Below are 23,642 nucleotides of genomic sequence, written 5' to 3' on the forward strand. Positions count from 1 at the left end.
ATCAACTCAATGTGCAGCAGCAGTCAAAAAAGCTAACCGAATGTTGGAAATCATTAGGAAAGTGATAGATAATAAGACAAAAAATATTATATTGCCTCTATATAAATTCATGGTATGCCCACATCTTGAATACTGTGTGTGGATGTGGTCGCCCCATCTCAAAATAGATATATTGGAATTGGAAAAGGTACAGAAAAGGGCCACAAAAATGATTGGGAGTATGGAACAGCTTCAATATGAGGAGTGATTAATAAGACTGGGACTTTTCAGCTTGGAAAACAGATGACTAAGGGGGGGGAATATGATAGAGGTCTATAAAATCATGACTGGTGTGGAGAAAGTAAATAAGGAAGTGTTATTTACTCATAACGCATGAAGTAGGGGGTCACCAAATGAAATTAATAGGCAGCTGATTTAAAACAAACAAAAGAAAGTATTTCTTCACACAATGCAGTCAACCTGTGGAACTCTTTGCCTGAGGATGTTGGGAAGGCCAAGCTTATAACAGGGTTCAAAACAGATCTAGATAAGTTCCTGGAGGATAGGTCCATCAATGTCTATTAGCCAGGCTGGGCAGGGATGGAGTCCTTAGCCTCTGTTTGCCACAAGCTGGGAATGGGTGACGGGATGGATCACCTGACCACCTGTTTTATTCATTCCCTCCGAAGCACCCAGTATTGGCCATGGTCAGAAGACAGGATACTGGGCTAGATGGACCTTTGGTCTGACTCAGTATGGCCGTTCTTATGTTCAAGGGAGAGAAAACAATTTGCCTAGACCTCTCATTTAGTCTTTTGAAATTAACGTAACAGACGATCTGTAGCTGTAGGGAATCAAAAATAAGAAAGTTAGCACTAGTTGAAGATACACATTACTATCAATGACATGTTGCAGCAACAAGACCTAACAAGGAAGAAATTCTGACAATGTACTGTAATGTGCCAACAATCTAAATCTTTATTCCAATGGTGTCTTCACAATTGATACTTGGGAGAGAAATATATTTCCCTAAATCTCTCATTTCCTAGTTTGGAGAAAGATACCTTTATGGTTTTCACACCACTAGAGGTCATCACACGCTGCCCAAATGAAACATGACTAATAACAAATTAACCTACTGGCTTCATGAGGGCTGTCTCTTGTGATTTTGTAAACTTCTTTTGTATTGACTGCGGTTTTCCAGCTCAACTGGGCTATTTATAACTGACAGTTTTAGGGGTTTTTTTTTAGCAGTTGCAGGTTGTGTTTTGTGCTATTTTGCTTGTAGTGTCAGAAACTTCTCTCTGGCAGAATTTGCTGCTTATATTCTACAGAGCGGGATCACACCAACTGAGCATGCTCAGTAACATCTGCTGAAGCTGCTGCCCTCACTAGGACTCAGATTCTGCTGCCTGCTCTTAACAGGGATTAAAGGGGGCAAATGGGAGGGGAGGTGAGTGGGTGGGCAGGGTTTGAGCAGGGGGCAGAAATTAACTGGCCAGGGGGGTCAAGCAGCTGGAGGCAGGGGCAGGAGAGAGGCAAAGTCAGAGGGGGAGTAGCAGGCAGGGTTAATCCCGGGGTGAGGGACTGCCAGAGGGTGGCAAAACCCCGGCATGGGGAGGGATAGAGAGGGGAGTGACAGTTACCCTGATGGGATAAGCTACCTGCCATGTGTGCAAAAACAGGGTTAAGGGCAGAGGGGCTTTTTTATTTCCTCTCTCACAGGACAGGCTTCCTAGGGCTGGGTTCTTAAAGGCACAGGCATCCCAACGCGGAGACAGGGCAGCTCCCCTGTATCTGATATACTCACTGATAGACTTGATTCAGTGAAATATTTTACATATTTCACCCCCAAAAACAATGTGTCAAAAAGTCTCATAGCAATTCACAAATTTGTTTTATCTGCTGCGGTAATTCCCTGAAGTGCACTCCTTTCCTTGTAATCCATTTTAAATATAGTTTTGCTCCTTTCAATTGTGTACTTTTAAAAATGTTATTTTTATTACTCTTTTGACTCTTTAGCACTTCATTTACCTTTGTGCATATGTATGTCATTATGCTATTTAATTTATATTTTAATAGCAAATACTCATCGAAAATATTTATAAGTAAATAGTTGCTAGAAGTTTTAGCAATGACATCTGAGTTTCTAGTATAGCACTTGCTGTATATATGCCTCCCATTGATATCCGCATGAGCTGTTCATATGTTCTGGAGGAGATTTATGATCAAATACCTGTCAAAGTGAAATGAAAAATCCTAATTTGGCTGAAAATATCCATTTAAAAACAGTTAAAAGATTTAGAAAGGTAAGTTAATGAATGAATACAGTAAAGGAAATGTATATTTAAACTACAGGATCCAACCTAATAGTTTTGTAAAACACATTTAAAAAAAATCTTATGGTATTAAGAATGTAATGCTATTTGGGAAAAAGAATAAATCAGTTGTAGAATAACTCACTTGCTTTTTTAATTGAATGTCATCTCCATGCTGTCCCTAGTTGTAACATGGCTTGCCCATACAATGACCATTTAATATTGTAAAGTTATTTCTTCCAGTTCATAACATGATTTAATAACTTTTAGATGTTTCTTTTTGTACAAAATCTAGATACCGTGGAGAAGGGATAATTAAGAATGTGCCTTGTATGTATCTTCCTGAATTCTGAGCCAAGTGGAACAAAGCATTACAATCCTACAAGCTGTTAGAAACAACTGACCAGGTAACACAGTAATTTTATATAAAGCTTTTACTACAGGTTTTAACTGTGTGTTGCCTGATTAGATATGGAAACATTCACCTCTAGGTGGCCAGTATCAGAAATGTAGGGCTGGAAGGGACCTCAAGAGGTCATCTTGTCCAGCCGCCTGCACTGAGGCAGGATAAGTTACCTAGACCATCCCGAACACGTTTGTCTGGCCTGTTCTTAAAAACCTCCGGTTATGGGAATTCCACAACCTGCATTGGAAGCCTTTTCCGGTGCTTAACTCTCTTTATAGTTAGAAAGTTTTTCCTAATATATAAACTAAATCTCCCTTGCTGACGATTAAGCTCATTACTTGTTTGTTCTACATTCACCGGACCTGGAAAACAATTCATCACCATCCTCTTTATAGCAGCCCTCAGCGTATCTGAAGACTGTTTTCAAGTCCCCCTGCACTCTTCCTTTCTCAAGACTAAACATGCCCAGTTTTATTCACCTTTCCTCATCGGTCAGGTTTTCAAAACCTTTTGTCATTTTTGTTGCTCTCCTCTGGACTCTCTCCAATTTATCCACATCTTTCCTAAAGTGTGGCACCCAAAATTGGACACAGTACTCTAGCGGAGGCCTCACCAGTGCCAAGCAGAGCAGGACAATTACCTCCCATGTCTTACATACAACAGTCTTGTTAATATACTCCAGAATATTAGCCCTTTCGCAACTGCATCACATTATTGATGTATCTGCAGCTTGTGATCCATTATAGCTGTGGTTTTCAAACTTTTTTTCTGGGTACCCAGTTGAAGAAAACTGTTGATGCCTACGACCCAACAGAGCTGGGGATGAGGGGTTTGGAGTGTGGGGCAGAGGGTTGGGCTGCAGGGGTGAAGGCTGTGAGGTGGGGCTGGGAATGGGGGCTTCAGGGAATGGGAGGGGGCTCTGGGCTAGGGTGTGGGGTGCAGGGTCTGGGGTGGAACCAGGGATGAGGGGTTTGGTGTGCAGAAGGGGCTCTGGGTTTGTGGTGGGGCCTCAGGGCTGGGGCAGAGGCTTGGGGTGAGGGAGGGGATCAGGGCTCTGGGTGGGGGGTTCAGGCTCTGGGGCCAGGGATGAGGGGTTTGGGGTGCAGGAAGGGGTTCCAGGTTTTGGGGGGCTCAGGACTGGGGCAGGGGATTGGGGTGCGGACTTACCTCTGGTGGCTCCTGCTCAGAAGTGCAGCCGGGGTGCAGAGGCAGGCTCCCTACCTGTCCTGGCACCACGGACTGCGCCGTGCCCCAGAAGCGACAGCAGCAGGTCCGACTCTCACCCGCAGGCACCCCCCTCCAATTCCCATTGGCTAGTTCCCAGCCAATGGGAGTGCGGAGCCGGTGCTCGGGGCAGGGGCAGCGCACGGAACCCCGTGGCCCCCCGGCCCAGAAGCCGGACCCGCTGCTGGCCGCTTCCAGGGTGCAGCCCGGTGTCGGAAAAGGTAGGCACTAGCCTGCCTTAGCTGAGCAGCACCGCCAATGGGACTTTTTAACGTCCCAGTCGGCGGTACTGACCAGAGAAAGGCGACCCAGTGCCTTACATGCCGCGACCCAACCCACAGTTTGAAAAACATTGCATTATAGTATAAGGTATGAATGTTGACAGTGACTAAAAATATTACCATCTAATGGCTTCAACAATCTCTGCTCATTTCTCAGTCGACAAGGGTTCACATTACAATGAAAACATACATGCTCTATTAGAAATCTGCATTTAGGGCAATTGTTTGCACAATCAGTAGATATCTTTTTGAAATCTAGCCTAGAATGTAATTGCTACAATACAAAAAACTTAAAGAGTTATCAATATACACCTCTACCCAGATATAACGCAACCCGATATAACCCGCATTCGGATAGAACGCGGTAAAGCAACGCTCCAGGGGAGCGGGGCTGCACACTCCAGCGGATCAAAGCAAGTTCGATATAATGCGGTTTCACCTATAACGTGGTAAGATTTTTTGGCTCCCAAGGACAGCGTTATATCGGGGTAAAGGTGTTTATCATTTGGGGAAAGAGATGTAGTTTTTAAAAAGGAAACATTCAAGTCAACATGACTAACTTGTTTAATCAATAGATTATTCATTTTTAATTCTGGCTTTTGCTCACTTAGCTGTCAGTGTGGGCTATCAAAAATGCCCCCCATCTCCATCTTGCATCCAGGGTCATAAAAACCCTTGTGGATGTGTGTTCACCCTTGCCGAAATAAGTATTAATGTCTTATATAAAGCAAGGTCTCTGAAATATAGTAACCTTCTACCTACAAAAATTAAAACTGATCTGGTTTTGACACATATGTGAATTTCTGTGGTACTAGTTGTACTTTGGGGACACTTTGGATTTTACTGTAGATCCCAACTTTGTGGCTCAGACCTGCTTCTTCTGACATTGTGATTGAGAGCACCATCACACGAGACTTGCATGTGCTACACTGGTTTGCTGAAGCTCATTTTCTATTAACTCTGTGTATGCTACATCCCTTCACTTTAATAGAGAGGATATTTCAGGACGTACATTTTGTAGATCATATTCAAAGATTTATTCCTCGCCAGAATTCTCATTGTTGGATAAATATCTATTTTATTTTAAAGCTTCGGTTTCCTTTCTTACAGGAATCCAGAACATTCCAAACTAATTGTGTTTATCCAGCCAGAACAGGGAGGAATGCTCCTACATTCAGTGGTGGAGATAGCATTGCTTACTACCCTCATAAATATAATCACTGAAGCAAGGTCTGGAATAAAGATGCTAAAGAATTATACACCAATGCCCAACATAAGAGGAAAGTTGTATACATATAAATCATATGCAGCTGTCACCTAAGTTCATTTTAAAATTAAAGAATTTGAGATCTTTAATATTTTAAGTGTGCTGTATATAGAGAATGTAAATGTGTAGTTTAATTTCATGTACTTCTGTTTGTAGCAGAAATAATGACTAAGCATAACAGTACAGTTTGCTATTTTTAAAGAAAAAGCTTTTTTTTTTTTTAAATCAGAGCCTGAGTTGCCATCAAAACACATAAAATAGAGTCAGACTTCATTGTAACCTAAAGATACAGTGATGTGTTCTGTAACACACTTTCACTTCATTTACTGTGTAAAGTTATTGTGAGATAATTTTGTTATGTAGCAATTGTCAATTAGTATGTTCCGCTCAGGAACTAGTCAGTATTTAGAATTTAAGCATAGTTTGATTTTGCCCTAGAATTAAAAGCATTGGCAATTTAATAATAAAATATCTCATTAGATTAGTACATCTCAAAGTTATTTTATCTTGAATAAAACAGGCAAGGTATTAACTGTAAACGCGTTTATTACAAGTTACTTTGCAAGAATAATTAGCTAACATTTAAACATCAATTTTGTAATCAGTCTTCATTGGCCAAGATTTTTTTTAAATTATACTTCTCCAACAATTACGCCAAAAAAAAAAAAAAAAAAAAAAAAAAAAGAGCTTATGGAACTTTTTCTGTAAGTCCGGATTTCCGTAAGTCAGGTTTGCGTAACCTGGAGAGCATCTGTATTCCTAAATCCATATTGAGGTAAATCAGTAAAGTAGTTCCGTTCTTAAGTATCTTGCCAAACTGGAGCCTAGCCTAATCAGTGGCTGGAAATGCTGACAACTGTCTTGGCGGCTATTCCAACTACAAATAGTAAAAGCCTATTTGTGAGTTAGAACTGGCTGTACATGATGCTCTGCTCACATTACCGATGTGTTTTACCTCTAGCAGTTAGGGACTATAACTACTAAGAAAGCAGTACTTTTTTCTCTATATTCCATTAGTTTCACAAGCCCCACCATCCAAGTCAGTATTTTCTGTATTTTGAGTTTAAAAAAATGTTTTAACAGCAAGAACATCCATGCCCTAATGGACGCCATTTGGTTGATACAAGAACAAGTGTAAGTGTTTCAAACTGGATTGCAATGTTTTAGTACGTGTAGTAGCAACTGGAGGATTCAATCACACCTAATGTGCATTTTAGGGGAAGTAAGTCTCCCTTGTGACTCTCTTTGGACTAAATAAAACATTAATCTGCTAGTTTAACACAAGAATACATAGTATTAATCACTTTTTAAAGGAATTATCAATAGTTTTACACTATTGTTGAGATGGTCTGTTCCTTTTTGTATGCTATTTTGTCGCATTACACTTTAAAATAGTGCATTTCTTTAATGCATGAATATGATTGTATTACCTCCTTATTTTATCACAAATGTTTTACACCAGTCATCTCTGTATTATGTATATAATCATTTTGGTTTAAAATACCTTAATAAACTGTTAGAATGCGGTGTTGTGTTCACCACAGTCTTTTTTCCTTTGTTTGTTTTTAGCTTTTCAGAAGGTTTATTCATATGCATTTTGGAAACAGGTTTTAGATTCTTCCATTCAGCCAGTAGTTCCTTTTGCATTTCAGCAGGTAGTTCAGAAAAGATATTTGGGTCAACATTAGGAGGAAATACAATTCTTCCTTCTCCTGACGCTTGCTCTCTCTGATCTTTATCCTGAGAGGCTGCTCCAATGGGCTGCTCTTGTCTGTCTGAACTGTGGGGCTGAAGAAAATGTTGACTTTGCATGTTCAATACAATTGAATCAGTGCTATTGAAATTCAGTGATTCCTTAGGTATTTGTTCCATACAGTCATCTATTAGCGCACTTTCAGGGTACTCAGGAGGATCCTGTAGACTGAGAATACAATTAGGATTAGGCCTGTGTACCATGGCTGTCTCCAGCTCACTGGTAGATTGGAAATGTTCACTGCATACCAGACTGCTGATACTATGATCTGCTCTTCTGGAATTCGGGGTAGTGTGCATTTGTTCTTGTGCAAAAAATGGTAGTGCTCCTTTAGAAAAAGGTAATGGCTGACTCAAAACATTCTTTGTATGGATCCTTTGCCCAGTTTTGTCAGAAATAATTTCCTCTTTAATGTCTTCTGGAAGCTGACTGAAGACCTCCTGGTCAATGCCAGCAGGAGGCAAATGAATTGGGGAAACAGGAATTCCATGTTCTTCTGCGCAGCTTTTGGTTTCTAGTGAAGATTCTCTAGTTCTTGTATTTCTAATTCTTCCATCTGGTACAAAACTGCAGGAGTTCACCTGGTCTTGTGGAACACCTTCAATTTTCTGCAGCATAAAATATATTATTTAGCTACATAGTGCATATGAAAAATATTAAATGATTAAAAGGATATCTGTCATAAATACAATTTTATTAATAGTGATCCCTTAAATCCTACTTCCACATACAAAAAAGTCACCACTGAATCATCTGGCAACAAAGATTTTTCTATTCAGCACAGTACTTTGAGATAGATAACAGACCAGATATTTAAAGAGTTTTGCTGGGGTTGTAAAACAAGTAGTTTCAAAAGCAACATTAAACTGGGCATCTCATCGTACCGTCTGGCAGCCCAGCTAATCAAAGTCTTTCAATATGCCTAAATACTTATTTACAGACTGTATCATTAAAGTTAGCATCTAAAGAAAATTTAAAAGGGAAAAACTTTCAAACCAAAATTACGTTGCACCCAGAAAAAAAAGAACGAGCCTGTGTGTACAAGTAATTATCAGAGAAAAGAGAAGATATGTGAGCATGGACACCTGAGAAGTCAGGGTAGGGAGGTAACAGAGCTGAATGTCTGCATATAGGTTGTATGACATATTGTGGAAGGAAGGTGGTCAGCTATGGACAAATGTGCCGTGAAAAAAGGAGAGAACCAAGAACAAAGATATAAACTTTGCACATCTCACCTAAGGGAGTAATTGCATACCAAATACTGATAATTATAGACACAAGTGTCTGTTTGCCTGTATAAATGTGTGACTTGTAGTCATGATTACTTGTATGTAACCAAGGACCAGAATTTTGATAATTTAACCTCAAGTTTCTAAATACAAAGTAGATCTTAAATGATAAACAGTACAGTGACTCACAAATACTAAGAATTAAAAAATATAGACATCTGGGGTGAAGTGCTAGCCTCACTGAAATCAATGTGAGTTTTACTAGTGTCTTCAATGAGGCCAAGATTTCAACCATGGTTTTTGTCAACTTCCCTATATTTCCATTAAAAAAAAAAAATCTATATTAAAGTAACACATCATATTTGATTTAAATTATATAAGTGAGATTTTAAGATGAAATCCTACCCTTAACTCACCCTGTTCAGTCTAGGAATTAAAAGCATATGGAAAGTAAAGCAATCCAGTGTTTGAAGACACACTTATAGCTAAGTGCACAAAGGTAAATTAAGGGCACTTTAACAAGATTTAATTCAAGCTAAACAGTTAAAGATATTTTATGAGGGAAAGAAATATTTAGGTCACTTCAGTTCCACCATGACCTATAGATCACACATTACAGAAGCACTGAGGTTTTCAAAAATGGATGCTGAAAAATCAGGCTCTTAACTTCATATTTAGGCATCTAATTAAGTGGACAGATTTTTCAGACGTGCTGAGCAGGCAGAAGAGCTCCCATTAAAGTCTGTGGGAAACCTAATTTTAGGCATCCACTTCTGAAAACCTTGGCTCCACAAGCTCATCTCTCTTTCTGACAGTAATAAAGTTTCATTGCCTAGTATTGTCCCATTCAAGACATGGCAATTGAAAACAAAGAAGTATCCTTTGTTTATGCTATCCCAAAGAAGGATAGCATAAACACATCTTGTAAATAGCTTGTACTCAGGAGAGCCCACAGAGTTCTTCATTTTTACTACCTAGATGATATTTGGGACTATAAAACTTCTTAAAGTATTTAAAAATCAAATTAAGAATACTAGAGTATATATATATATATATTAGTCTCAGTCTGAATTTAATGCACTTGATTTGATTGATAGTTTTTAATAATCTTCAACTTACTTTGCCAGAACTTGAAGGGGGTGACAACCGAGTTAAATAAAATCCTATGGATCCTTTGGTGAGGCTAGGCAGAGCTTTAAGATTTGAGAAGCAGACACTCAGAAGGGTAAGATGAAATGGCATCTCCACTTTTATCATCTTTCTAAACAATTTCATAAGGATACCAACCAGTGGGTCCACAACATCATAGTTTCCTGAACATGAAATGTAAACAAACAGCAGAATTAATTTAAACCTTTCTATAAGGGGCTAAATGGAATTAAGGTTTGTGCATGAGAGAGTCTGGACTTTCAACACTTTGCACTAATGCAAAATAAGTTGGCATTTACCCTAATTCAGGGGTCTCCATTTTCTGTGGCCCGCGAGCCCCTCACAGCCCCCTGGCCCTCTCCTGTCTTTACCAGAGCGGCTCCGGCTGGACGTGCACCAGGAGCAGGGCATGCTCCCTGCCTGCCTGCCCTGCCCTGCGCAGCTCCGGGAAGAGGCTGGAACATGGGGAAGGGGGGGGCGGAGGGGCTGTGTGTGGCTTTGCTTCAGGCAGCGCCCCCAGCAGCTCCAATTAACCGGGAACAGGGAACCGGGGCCAATGGGAACTGCTGGCGGCACTGTCTCAAGCAACAGAAACACACAGCCCCTCCGCCCCCCCCACCCCATGTTCCAGCCTCTTGCGGGGGCAGGGCAGACAGGGAGGCAGGCGGGCAGGGAGCCTGCCCTGCCCCCGGTACGCACCGGGCCAGATCCTGCCCCCCAACCCCCTGCCCTGAGCACCCTGCTGCACCCTGCACCCTGACCCTTTAATGTACCCCTCACCCCTCCTGCACCCCACACCCCAACTCCCCGCCCTGAGCCCCCACCACACCCCACACCCCTCCTGAACCCCCTGGGGGCAGAGTTGGGGTGGGGATTTCGGGGAAGTGGTTGGAATGGGGGCAGGGAAGGGGTGGGAAGAGGCGGGGCAGAGGAGGGGCCTCATGGAACGGGTGGAGGGCGGCGGCGGGAGGTGTCAGTAATGCAGCCCTCGGGCCAATGTACTAGTCCTCATGTGTTCCTCATGGTCATTTGAGTTTGAGACCCCTGCCCTAATTGGTCAATATACACTGAAAAATCTCAGTTCTTAGGAAACGTGAGGGATTTTAACTACAGCTATGCCAAGTAAGGCAGCATTTATTTGATCATCTGAAAATAAAGAGGCTGTTAAATTTACAGTTTTTGACACTTAAAAAGGTTTTCTGAAATGAATGTTATGATTGCAAGAAGTGCCAGACTGACAACCCTAGAGACATGCCCACAGAATCTCTATAGCATAGATATTAATGGTACAAGCTCTCCTGTTCTGTCCTGCCATCTCCGAGAAGTGATGTGATATTGGAAAAGTGGTCAATTTAAACAAACACAATTAAACTAACATCCTGCAAATGGAAAAGGCCTTTCTATACAACTGAGAGTAGCTCACTCTCCATTTCTATTAAATCGTCTTCAAACGGATCCAATTAATGACAATGACAATTTGTGTGATATGGCTATCTGACAACAAATATCTAGACCGAGACCACTTATTTACTTTACGCAGGAGAGTGTGGACATATCAGATGGCAATAACTTTTGGTCTCTAATTCCTGTCTATGATTACAGTATTTTATTAAACCCTATACTTACTGAGAGAAAACATAATGATACTGAATAGTAGTGAAGTGATTGGTCAAATATGGGGAAAAGATAAACTCCATATGAAGTGGCAAATGAAAGACTGTGATCTCTATTTAGGATGGACAAACCCTGGCTTCAGGAGGAGGAAGACTGTATACGTCACACACTGTTGGATAAGGAGTGATTCAGAAAGAACCTGAAATCTTATAGCTAACAGCCATACAAAATTCCTTTCACTCACTCATCCCTTGCATGCAATTTCTCTCTTTTCTTTTTGGACAGTGATGAGTTACATTTAATTAATTTTTCAACATCAGGGTAAAATGCAGGCAAGCATATTTTGTGCCTGGGTTAGTAAACTCCCATAACAATCTTGCAAGGCTGAGTCAGATGTCCCGATTTTTGGGGTCTTTTTCTTATATAGGCTCCTATTACTCCCCACCCCGTCCTGATTTTTCACATTTGCTGTCTGCTCACCCTAAGGCTGAGTTAACAACTTTGTTACTTATTAAATAAAGTTATTCCTGCCAGGAAGTCCTGTATTTTTAACATGGTTTCACTGAGGTATATCTATCACATAAAAATCAATGTAATACTTCAAAATTAAAAAAAAAAAAAAAAAAAAAGTATATGAAACATTGTTCAGAAACCTAGATTTAAAGTAACAAAGCAAAACAAAGGTTATGCTTAATACCTGAAACTTTGTTGATACTAAAATTAATAGATTGATAAACCTTCTTTCCAAGAAGGAAGTATCGTTTCACTGTTCCTATGAATGTGCCAAATACTTGGGCATCTCTACAGTTAGAGAGACCCTGGTTAAAATTTCAAACAACATATTGTGCACCAAAGTAACAACTGACCAAATACTTTCTGAAAACAAAACTTCAGAAAAAGCGCTTACCTGTCCCAAATTTCTGAATGACATGAGGGGGAATAGGACACTGACGACTCTCCCGACTAAACCATTTATTAGTTGATGAAAATTTACGGATGGTTAATCTTATTGTATGTGGCTTTCTTCCATCTTTGGATATTCTGAAGAAAATTAAAGTGTGCAGTGCAATTAACATTACTGCTGCTTTACAAATACTTTCAAAGCAATTGGATCAAGTAAGTAATGTATATCTTTTTTAATCCATCAAGAAAGTGAAACAAAATAATGGTAATAGTATAGAACATAAGAAGCTTTAGCTTTAATTTCTTTCCTGCCTCATTTTCCCCAACTGATACCATCTAGTGCTTCCTAACTCACCTCTATTTATTTTTTCACATTTTTTATAAATGGTTTCAATAAATAGTTTTTATTTTGTATTGCACACAGTTGAAGATTTATAGAAAAAAATTACTGTTTTATTCACTTAAGGAAAAAAATCTCTGCATTAATAAAGAAAGTGGTGGAAGCCCCATTGCTTGAGATTTTTAGACATGGACTGCAAAAGTACTAGAATATAAGTTCTCAACCTAGAGATGCAACCATCTTGTCCATCCCATATTGCTAAGTGGTAGTAAGGTCCCAGTATTAAAAGGCAGTCCTGGTATGTAAGAGGTTGAGAATGACCGTACTAGAAAATACATTGAAGGGAACAATTCTACCTGGCAGAGTGGAAGGCTAACATCCTCCACCCCTGTGGTGTCCTGGAACCCTGGATCCAAGCCCTAGGTTAGCACAATTTGTGTCTAGATGGAAAGCGAGTTAGGCCTGAGCCTGAATTCAAACCCTGAGCTTACACTGAAGTGTAGACATACATGTGGTAGCTACAGTAATCAAGACAGGAGATAAGGGGAATGAATTAATTCTTCCTGTCTGTACAAAAAGAAATGGAAGTATCTTGATGATGATGTGGGAGAAGCAGAATTTGGATACTGCCTGAATGTGAGTGGTAATGGACAGGGAAGAGATGAAGATGACCCCCAAGGTTATAAGCCTGTAACAGGAATGATGATGGTGTTGTCTGTGGTTGTGCAGAACAGTAGAAGGCAAGATAAGGAGTTCAGTTTGGGCCACATTAAGCTTAAGTTGATGGCACAACATTAAAGAGATGTCAGAGAAACCGGCTGAGATGCAAGGTCAAATTAAGGGAAGCAGTCAGAAGTGGAGAAGAAGATGTGAGACAGAAGCATAACAATAGTAACTGAAACCATGGAAGTGGATAAGATCACTCAGGGACAGGGTAGAGAGAGAAAAAGAGGAGGCCTATGAAATCACCAAGAGAATAGAAGAAAGACTGGAGGGGACACACAAAAAGATACAACGCAGGATGATCAGAGATGTAGGAGAATGAGGAGCCGGCAGAATCATGAAAGCTAAAAGGAAGACAAGGCCATTAGAAAGCATGATCAGCTGTATCAAAAGCAACAGAAAGGTTGAGGAGGTAAGAATGGAAGAGCTTACAGACATTGGTGAGAACAGTTGTAGTGGAGTGGAGAGGGTGAAAGCCAGACTTGGGGAGAGCAGCAGGATACAGTTGCAGGAGCAGAATTTGAGGCAACAGTTGTAGAGGGCACATTTCACAAGTTCAGAGATAAAGGGCAGAAGGTAATGAGGAAGTAGTTAGAGAGGCATGTGGGGTTGAGGGGCAGCATTCTGAAGATAGGAGAGACCAAAGTATGCTCTGCAAAATATGAGACAAACCTTACATATGCCCAGTGTTCTTTCAGGTCACAAACTCAGTCAGCAATAAGAACAAATGAAGACAGTCACCTGTCTAAAAGGTTAGCAAGTAGTTCTTCAATTTTCCTTTTAACTTCCACTTCTGATGAACATTTTTTAAAAGAATCTTCATCACTAAGGGACTGTAAGAAATGCAATAGTCCTTTTAATTTGTGTATTACCAAGTGACCAAGCAAATTCAAAAGTTATGAAAGGGAATCGCTTTTCCACATAATTCACATATTAACCTATGGAACTCATAGCCACAAAATACCATTAAGCCTAGAGCTCAGCAGGATTCAAAAAAGGATCAGACATTAATAGAGGTAACAAAAATATCCTGAGTTATAATCGTAAATATAAATAAAATTAAAATAATTTTAGAAGGAATATGAACTGCCATGTTTTACAGCATAAGCCAACCTCTAGCTATGGGGAGTTGGGGGGGGAAAAAAACAAACAAACAAAAAAAAAAAAACCCCACCACTTTCCTGGGTGGCAGGATATCCCATAACTGTAGGATTTTGCGTACCTTACTCTGAAGCAGCTAGTACTGACCATTGTCAGAGACCGGATCCCAGAATAGATGGACTACTGGTCTGATCCAGTATGACAATTGCTTTGTTCATTATGACTGGATTTCAGCTAGCTCAGCAAAACTGTACTCAAAGAGTGCAATCTTTCTCATTCTGAAAAACTATTTTCATATGTCATTTGTACCTGAGGAGGTCCTGAGGAGGTCACAGGGGAGTCATCCTCTCCATAGCTGAGCTTTTGAATGTGCTGAGCAATTGAAACTCCTAGTTCCTTTTCTAGTATTACAGGTGAAAAGGTCTGGAGATCACGCACACTGCTGAGACCCAGCAACTCTAGGCGCTTGGTAGTTTTATAGCCAATCCCTAGATGAAAAAGGTGTGTGATAATGCGAGTAAAATTTCTTTACAAAAGAATACAGTACACAGAAAAGTCATTTAAAAGATTAAGATATGCTTAGCAAGTTGTATTTATAATTTATATATTACACAAAATACTAAAAACTAATTTATTATTTGGTTAATAAACTAAAATACTTTTTCCCTATAAATTATATTTATAAGGTCTTGCCATATAAAACTAGACATTATCAAATATAACCATTTTAATTATAGAACTGGAAGTTCTTTGAAGCAACAGTTTCAGGTAATTGAGACCCACATTTTAGGACTGAGCAAAATTTCCCCCCCCCCCCCTAGAAAAGTTATACAAGTATGTATATCAATATTTGGGTTTCAATGAAAACAGTCTGAGATTTATACATTCTTTTTAGGTATTTGCAACCCAAACGCTTTTGTGTTACCGCAAAAGCGAAAGTGACATGGACTGGAGAACAGAAGTACAAACTAGTAGAGTTTCATTGACTAGTTTGAGTAAAATGCAAAAAGTAAATATAAATACGAAAAAACAGATTTTAAAATTCTCTCAGTTTTAAAAGTTTAGGGTGTATATTAAAATTATGAATTCTCACAATGTTTATATGAAAGATTGTGGCACCAATATCTTACCAGGCACTTTTCTGATGTGATCAAGGCTGCCTACTAGGTCCTGACAGCTTTCAGGTAGAAGAACTGTTTGTTGATTTGGTTTGAAGGTGCCAGATACTAATTTAGATAGTAATTTGTTAGAGGCCACTCCTGCACAGCCTGTAAGACCCAATCTATTGTACATGGCTTCCCTCATCTCTGCTGCAATCTGAGATCCAATGACAAGTCTAATATGCATAACATCATGTAAATTGACAGCTGTGAAGACAAAAAAAGAGGTGGTCACTTCTCAGCATACAATGACCACTCACATCACTACAGGTCCGTTCACTAATAAGAAGATTCTTATGCTTATAGCCCATTAAAAACTTTATGGGAAAGAGTGTGGTCTACTGTGTAGATCAAAGGGCTGAATGTAAGGACTATTGGGTTCTCTGTCTGGTACTGCCATGGAGTAAGTATTTAACTTCTTTGTACCTCAGTTACTTCCTCTCTAAAATTAAAAGGGTAATACTCTAGCATTACAGAATTATGGTGAGAATTACTTAATGTTTGGAAAGCACTTTAAGAATAAATGCACTCTATAAATCTTTAAGAGATGTCAAAGAAGAATATTTAAATATCGTCATGTAACAGACTCTTGCCTCAATATAACCAAAGGAAAAAGTAAATGAATTAGAGATTTAGGAGTACAACATTCGTCTAATTAAGATAACTGGAAGGTGTCCATCTCTGTTACTCAAGCGTGAATGTTAATGAAATGAGATCTTATTAAGGCAGTTCTTTCTCAGAACTGTATTAAAAATTATAGCAACAGTTGATATTAACATCTGGTCTGGTAAAAATCAACTGCTCTTTTCCTTCATTTATGAAATGAATATAAATCTTGCTATGCCAACTGTGGGCACTTGTGAGCTAGAAGGATCCCAGTGGAGAATATGAATCAGTCCAAGTTCTACAGTCAGCCCCCAGTGACTTCAGTATAAGTCTCCCATGCAGGCATCCCGTATAGCAAAACTTTGCTCTGTTTTTCGGTAAACATTAAGGATATTTTGGATGAAAATTTCAATTAGCTGACACACAGTAGCCAAACTCTTAAAACTAAATTTTCATGAACTAACATGAAAGCTGTTACTTCACGTTCAATCAAACAAGATATTTAATTCTACATGTAACTGTCTTTTTTGAAGACCACACAAACAAAAGAATCTAGTCTCCCAACTCACTGCGCATGCCCAACTTCCACTGACATTAATATACAAAGGTACACATTCCACTCAAAATAATGAGATTCTCATATGAAATTATGGTATATTGCTAGTCAGTTCCTGGTAGTCTAACCACAGGGAAAATAAAAGTTTTCCAGACAATACTGTATTGCAGGGGTAGGCAACCTATGGCATGTGTGCCAAAGGCAGCACGCGAGCTGATTTTCAGTGGCACTCACACTGCCCAGGTCCTGGCCACCGGTCCGGAGGGCTCTGCATTTTAATTTAAAATTTTAAATGAAGCTTCTTAAACATTTTAAAAACCTTATTTATTTTATATACAACAATAGTTTAGTTATATTTTATAGACTTATAGAAAGAGACCTTCTAAAAATGTAAAAATGTATTACTGGCACGGGGAACCCTAAATTAGAGTGATTAAATGAAGATTCAGCACACTACTTCTGAAAGGTTGCCGACCCCTCCTGTATTGAATAGGAAATGTGTTTTCATGCAGTTTTGAAAGTTTAATAAATTCAATTATCAAGATACTTTTTGTACTAAATTCTAATAATACTTAATACAATATTTTAGCAAAATAGGGAATAACCACTCACTTTGATTATTATACACATGACCAGACACAGACACTTTGGAACAGCCATCTCTTTGCAGCTGTGCTAGTCTCTTCTCTACCAACTCTGTGATATCCACAAAATTTTCATCAAATCCAAGTCTTTCTACCAGTGGACTGAATTCTTCCAATAGCTCTATGGAAAAAAGCAAAGTATATAACTGGGACAGGTATGACAAACACAGGCCTATCTTTAGACTACTGTATCCACTTTATAAATGTTAACTGTATCTCTCATTGTTGTATGCACTGTTGCTGTAGCCGTGTTGGTTCCAAGACATTAGGGAGACAAGGTGATCTGAAGAAAAGCTCTGTGTAAACTTGTCTCTCTCACTACCAAAAGCTGGTCTGAGTAAGAGATATTACCCCTCACCCACCTTGTCTCAACAGTATCTCAGTGAGCCAGGGACTGTATGCTGGCTGGTGGGGAAGGTTACCGAGCTCCATCCAGGATCTAAAATTGCTGGGGGGCATAATTACTAGACTCTGGGACAGGTAAATTCTTACAGAAAGGAACAAACCCCATGATGAATTGCATATATTGGTTCAAACCAAGCCCTGCTTTTGATCCAACAAATTGACATGACTCTTTAACCAAGATGGAGACCCTCCTTAAGTGTTTGAAAGACTGGAACCCAATAGGGTCTGTGACCAAATGCACCCCTGTATTCACTGCCTATACACCACTGAAATAATCTTTGTACAAAATATGCCTTGTGAGGTATCACTTGAAAACTAATAACCTGTTGGTCAATAATGTCATGGTGAAAAACGTGTAGCAACATTATATGTAAAGTTATGAACATAAGATGAAGTTTTGACTGAAATGTGTTTACTGCACAAGTCTGGGGAGTGAGTAAATCAGTTTCTTGAAGATGAAGGACAAACTGATGCATCTAGCCCTGTGTCAAAGTCGATTGGCAATTCCTGGTCAAGTGGCCATTCTTTGGCAGCAGAGAGGGGCAGAAACAGATGGATTTGTATTTTAACAAACATGGAACCTCTTTCACCACAAGACCCCATGTCTCCATCCTCAGAACTGGAAGGAACTTTATCTAGGTGTAACCCTCAGGAAAATGCATTTCAAAGGGTGACTGGACTATAAAAGGGAGGTTGAAAAACACCCCAGGTACTCTCTATCCCTCTCTCTCTCTTTCAAAAGGCAAAGTAACCAGCCTTTGGGAGGGGTTCTGACCTGAGAATTTGTTCAGCCCTGTTGCTGGGAACATATGGTAAGGATTTCACCTTGAACCATGTCTAGTTTGTTAAGTTTTAGTTATTAGAAAGCATTTAAGCTTTATTTCTTTTGTAGCCATTTGTGATTTCAATATATCTCTACCCCGATATAATGCGACCCGATATAACATGAATTCGGATATAACGCGGTAAAGCAGCGCTCCGGGGGGGGACAGGGCTGCGCACTCCAGGGGATCAAAGCAAATTCGATATAACGCGGTTTCACCTATAAAACGCAGTAAGATGTTTTGGCTCCTGAGGACACCGTTATATCGGGGTAGAGGTGTACCTTATACTTGTACTCACTTAAACCCTCTCTTTGAAATTAAATAAACTTGTTTTATTATTTAATCAAAACTAATCCAGTGATATCTTTAAACTGAATTGTTTAGTAACTCTAAAGTACCATACTGTCGTACATTGATCCCTTACAGGGGCAACAGATCTCTAGTATCTGAACTGTCCAGGAGAGGGCTGGGCATTGCAGAACACAAGTTTCTGGGGAAAATCCGGGACTGGAAGTGTGTTGGTGTCACTCTAAGTGGTAACCAAGGTTGCTGGAAGCTAGAGTGTGGCTGGCATGTTGCTGACAGGCTGCTGGGGTCAGAGTTGCTGGACCAGGACGGCAGCTACACAGACACGAAGGGTGTTACCTACATGCTACAGGACTGTTTGTGGGACCTAAGCAGCAAAGCATTGTGAGGCACCCAAGGTTGCAAGGCAGGAGGTGACACCCCTTACTAGTCTGGATTGCACCCTGGAATGGCATAGAGTCTCCATAAGGAGAATGGGGATATCTCTAGTAAGCTAAAGTATGCGTTTAGACTTGTTATTGTTTTATTATGTTTTCTCTGTAATATTTTTGTCCTAAAATAAATGTACTGTGCTTTGCATATGGTTGTTTGGTCTCTGGTAAATCACTGTCTTAGCCCTTGAGAGAGAGCTGAGTTAGGGAAGACCTGTGGGAATAATCACAGTGAATTGCAGGATGCTGCAGCCTAAATGTCAGGTCTGGAGGGAAAGGGACGCAGGTCCCGGTCTGGAAAGAGGTGGTGGCTAGATCCCTGATACTTAAGGGAACATCCCTTGAGCAAACTACACAGGGAGTCAGAGGTGCAGTTGATCTGAAATTGTGACAATAACCACATAGTGTAATAATGTAAACTTACGACTTCATATTCTCTACAATCCACAGTGGATTTCCCACTGATCTAAATGAGAAATTTGCACAGCACTGAAGAGGAGAATATAGCCGCAAGGTAATACTAAAATGTATTTATTCAATACCTTATTCTTTCTTCAGCACTCAATGAGAAAAATCTGCTTCCCTTTAGGCCACTGCTATTTTGCCGTTTGATTTACTTCCTTTCTCTGCTCCTTTCCCTCTTCTCTTTGTGAGTTTTCAAGTTTTTAACTTCTGTAATTCTTTCCCTGCAGCAACTCCAAATTCCCAATCCTGTGGACTTCATTATCAACCCCTTGAAGAAGATTAACAAGGGACAGGGGAGTTCATACTTCTGAGTCACTGACTCAGGCTATCTGCAGTCTCAGGCAGATGTCATGACATCAGTTTCCCATCAGTTCATTTTTGGAAGGTTCTCTCTGCAGCCATGATGCCTTGAAACTTACCTTTCATTTAAAAAATATTCACATTAAAGATTCTGCAGAGTCCTAGTATGTCATGCAGGCCATTTAAATTCACCAAATTGGCTGAATCCAGCATGCACCTCTAATCTAGATAATGACTGAGCCCAACTGCTTAGTTTGTGAAATCTGATGGAATCAGAGACAGAGATGGCATCCCCTACAAGCCTTATGACAATTTTCTAAAGCTCATATAAAATCAGAAATGTTTATGCAGGAAAATATTTTTACCATAATAAGTATATGTACAGTACTTATTTCCCACTATTAAAAAACTGTTAACCTGTACCTGTAACCTTGTATGACATTTCTCTGTATCGTGTCAAGTCCTCTCCATTAACTAGCACTAGCTCTGGGCATTTTTCTTTAGCATCTTTGACAGACATACATTTCTGAAGTCCAAGTCTCCTGGCTTCATAGTTACAGGTAACAACCAAGTATTTCTGCTGAACACCTGGAAACAAAGGTAGAAAATCATAACACATTTTAAGGAGTCACTTGTTTATTACAGTACTTCCATGCCACTGATTTACACTTTGCTATCAAAGCCTGTAATGCAAATCCCTCAATCAGTAAAAAATTTAATACTGATTTTAAGAAGAAATACACCCTAATTTTATTGTGCAAGACTGAAGGAAGCAGGACCCTTGCTCATGTTCTTAGAACATTTTATGGTAATAAAATATTTTTTCTTAAATGCCATATTCATTTTTCACTTATTAAAAGGTATTCTCACTACTTTTGGCCCTTATCATGCAACCTGATCTATACATGGGCACATCTGCATTAGTATAAAAATCATTAAAAAATATTTACTTCACTCTTTTTCTCCATTGATTTGTAAATTCACATGCAATAGTACCAACAGCTTTAAGCTCAAATGAACCTTACAACCAAATGAAGTAAACTATGAAAGACCAGAGTATGAGTAAAAAAGTATCTTTGTCTTGCCCAACCACATAAACATAAACCAAACAGCAATAAACAGCAACATATAAGTTTACCTAAAGGTTTGTCTCTTAATTCAGGATTATGGATCATTTCTACTTGTGCATAAAAGCAGTCCAGGTCAGTATGCACAATTACCCTGTGCGCTGTATTTCCTGATGGCACAGTCTTGTCATGACCTGCTGCAATGAAAATATACAACCAAGTTTAAAGATGATAATATCCTTCTTACCCTTGTCAATAATGCAGCAAATGATCTCACACATGAAAACTATGCTTGGAAACCAAGCACTGTGTGGCAAAGTAGAGAGTTTATAAACTGTACATTAATTCGGTCAGAAGCCAATTGGCACAGTGGATTGGTATCAGTAAAAGATACTGCTGACTACATCCTGAAGACCTCTTTTAGATGGCCAGTGCCACCTCGGTTCTTTTTTACTACATAATTTTATTAAGTTATATTTTTGATACAGCACCCTTTATATTGTATGCCTTGGTTTATTTTAATTAATGCTAGAAAATGTATAAGAATTTTCCTGCTCTATTTAGAAGCATCCAGTGGGTGGGCACAAAAAAGTGACAACACCAAACACGGGGGCCGCATGGTTCCTACCTCTTTCTGAGAATACACCTGCCTAGTATCTCTACAATTTTAGCTTTTCTGCTGCTACAGGTTTAAATAAATAAACCTGTCTATGAAAGAATGCACACATGAACTCCACCTACTAGCAGCCCATGAGCGATGCAACCAATCATCAACCAGAGAGCAAAAATGCTGTCAAGTACAAAGAGCAAACTTTATAGAAATATATTTTTAAATTATATAGTAAGGCCCATACTATATAATTTCAAAAAAAAAAATTCTTAAAGTTTAAATCAGTTATGCTGGTTCTTGACCCAAAGATGAAAATTTTCTTAGGAACATTTAAGAAAAAAGTGTACTAAGCTACATTTTAATACGCAAAAAATTTCAGATTTCCCCCCTTCTGGAAACTTCTGTTTTGTTTTCTTTACACAAAAGGGAATGCACTTTAAGTTATATGAGAATGTGCTGAAACGTGCAACATTTAACTGCTTCAAGCCAAGGTTTAATTCCATTGAATTGGTTTTTTGCATGTTCCTAATGGGAAACAGGACTGAACACTGGGAGCAGCACCATTTTCTAGATAATATTATTTATATTATCTTCAAGCAGATGTGGTGTTTTACAAGCAAATATGATGCCTGAGTTCAGCTACATCGTCAACATTTAAATAGGTTTGGAGGCATTACATTTGTGTAGGTAAATACTGATTTCCCCATACACACACAAACCAACAAAAATATTTCCATTGATAATAACTGAAATGTACAGACAGGCAAAGTAACAACATTTCTGTTTCAGAACTTACTAGTGTGTGATTTGAGAATATTTACTTTATATATTTTGACAGGTGATGTTGGCAATGTGTGTTTTAACTGTTACAAAGCTTTAACTTTTTAAACTCACTCAGTCTACTCTCATTAAATATTATTGTCGGTCACAGCCCACATTGTTATACCCCCCCCCCTATCCCACAAATGTGAAAATTTAAAAATTGCTAAAACCTAGGAAAATGCTTAAAAATAAGCATTGTTATTATCCATCAAAATTATATAAAAAAAGTTAGTCGACTTCTGACAAGCTCCACATTTGAACTAGCTCCAAAATCTGATGGGGGGGAGATAGGAGGGGCGCTGTGCGGAGACAGGGGGGACACGGAGGGAGAAACAGGGAGGAGGGGGAAAGGGGGGGAATCCAGGGGGGCGCCGGGGGAACGCTGCTAGGGGGCAGAACGGATCCTTGGGGGAGTCGCTCAGTTCCGGGCGGGACAAACACTCGTATCCAAGCCCCAGCTCTCGACGTCTGTCTGACTTGGCCGCCCGGCGGGCTCCAGATTCTCCCCGCCGGCAACAGCTCCAGCCCCGCCCCGTGCTCGGCGTGAGGCGGCCCGCGGGGCCCGCATTTACATTGTGCTCCGAGCGTGGTGGCGGAGTCTCTCCCGGGCGCCGCATGGTTCCAAGGACCGCCAGGCTCCGGGCAAAGCCAATCCAGTTCCTCCTCCTCCTCCTCGGGGAGCTCCATGCAGCCGCCGCAGCGGAGAGGCGGACTGAGCCGCTCAGCTCCCGTCCCTTCCCCGACTGGCCGCACGCGGAGCTCAGCCCGGCGCTGGCTGACGCGGGATGGGTATCGCGCGCGCCTCGCTAGGAACCCACCCGCCAGCTCTGCCTAGCCACGCCCACTGCGTGCGCCGCGGGGTCAGCCCGCACCCTCCGGCCGGAGCGACCCACGGGCACACACCGCGGGCAGGCAGGAGACAAGGCAGCTCAGCCTCGCCCACAGCAGCCAGGCTGGGTGTGTCAGACATAACACCTGCCTGCGGCACCCCTTCGCCACCCAGCCCAGGCCTGGCTGGCGGGGTCCGCGCCTCACACTAGCGCCAGCGGGGTAGAGGAAAGCAAAGGCGTTGCTGCAAACCCTTCCCGCGGCAACACCTTTCACGCCCCTGCTGGCAGGTGTGCGCGGGTGCTCTGATGGTATCGCAATCACTATGACT

At 40.4% G+C, this 23,642-nt stretch overlaps 1 protein-coding gene and 1 long non-coding RNA gene across 3 annotated transcripts; one reads left to right on the forward strand and one right to left on the reverse strand.

The window, feature by feature from the left end:
* Nucleotides 1-1,704: 1,704 nt before the first annotated feature.
* LOC117879346 lies at nt 1,705-5,653 on the forward strand. Its single transcript, XR_004646240.1, has 3 exons — nt 1,705-2,288; nt 2,593-2,704; nt 5,319-5,653. It is a non-coding gene; the product is annotated as an uncharacterized LOC117879346 (long non-coding RNA).
* Nucleotides 5,654-5,740: 87 nt separating this feature from the next.
* POLI (DNA polymerase iota) lies at nt 5,741-23,315 on the reverse strand. Of its 2 annotated transcripts, none has more exons than XM_034773702.1 (10): nt 23,056-23,315; nt 21,123-21,245; nt 20,408-20,572; nt 17,222-17,374; nt 15,418-15,654; nt 14,597-14,775; nt 13,928-14,019; nt 12,128-12,261; nt 9,577-9,770; nt 5,741-7,836 (listed from the first exon to the last, which is right to left on the reverse strand). In XM_034773702.1, the coding sequence occupies exons 1-10, from the start codon at nt 23,168-23,170 to the stop codon at nt 6,961-6,963; spliced, it is 2,268 nt and encodes a 755-aa protein (XP_034629593.1). In that variant the 5' UTR covers nt 23,171-23,315; the 3' UTR covers nt 5,741-6,960. The 2 variants fall into 2 exon arrangements, with proteins under 2 accessions (XP_034629593.1, XP_034629592.1); XM_034773701.1 differs by having other exon boundaries at nt 21,123-21,248.
* Between the last annotated feature and the right edge of the window lie 327 nt (nt 23,316-23,642).

Source organism: Trachemys scripta, chromosome 6, assembly GCF_013100865.1.
Source record: "Trachemys scripta elegans isolate TJP31775 chromosome 6, CAS_Tse_1.0, whole genome shotgun sequence".
In the NCBI taxonomy this organism is placed as follows: Eukaryota; Metazoa; Chordata; order Testudines; family Emydidae; genus Trachemys; species Trachemys scripta.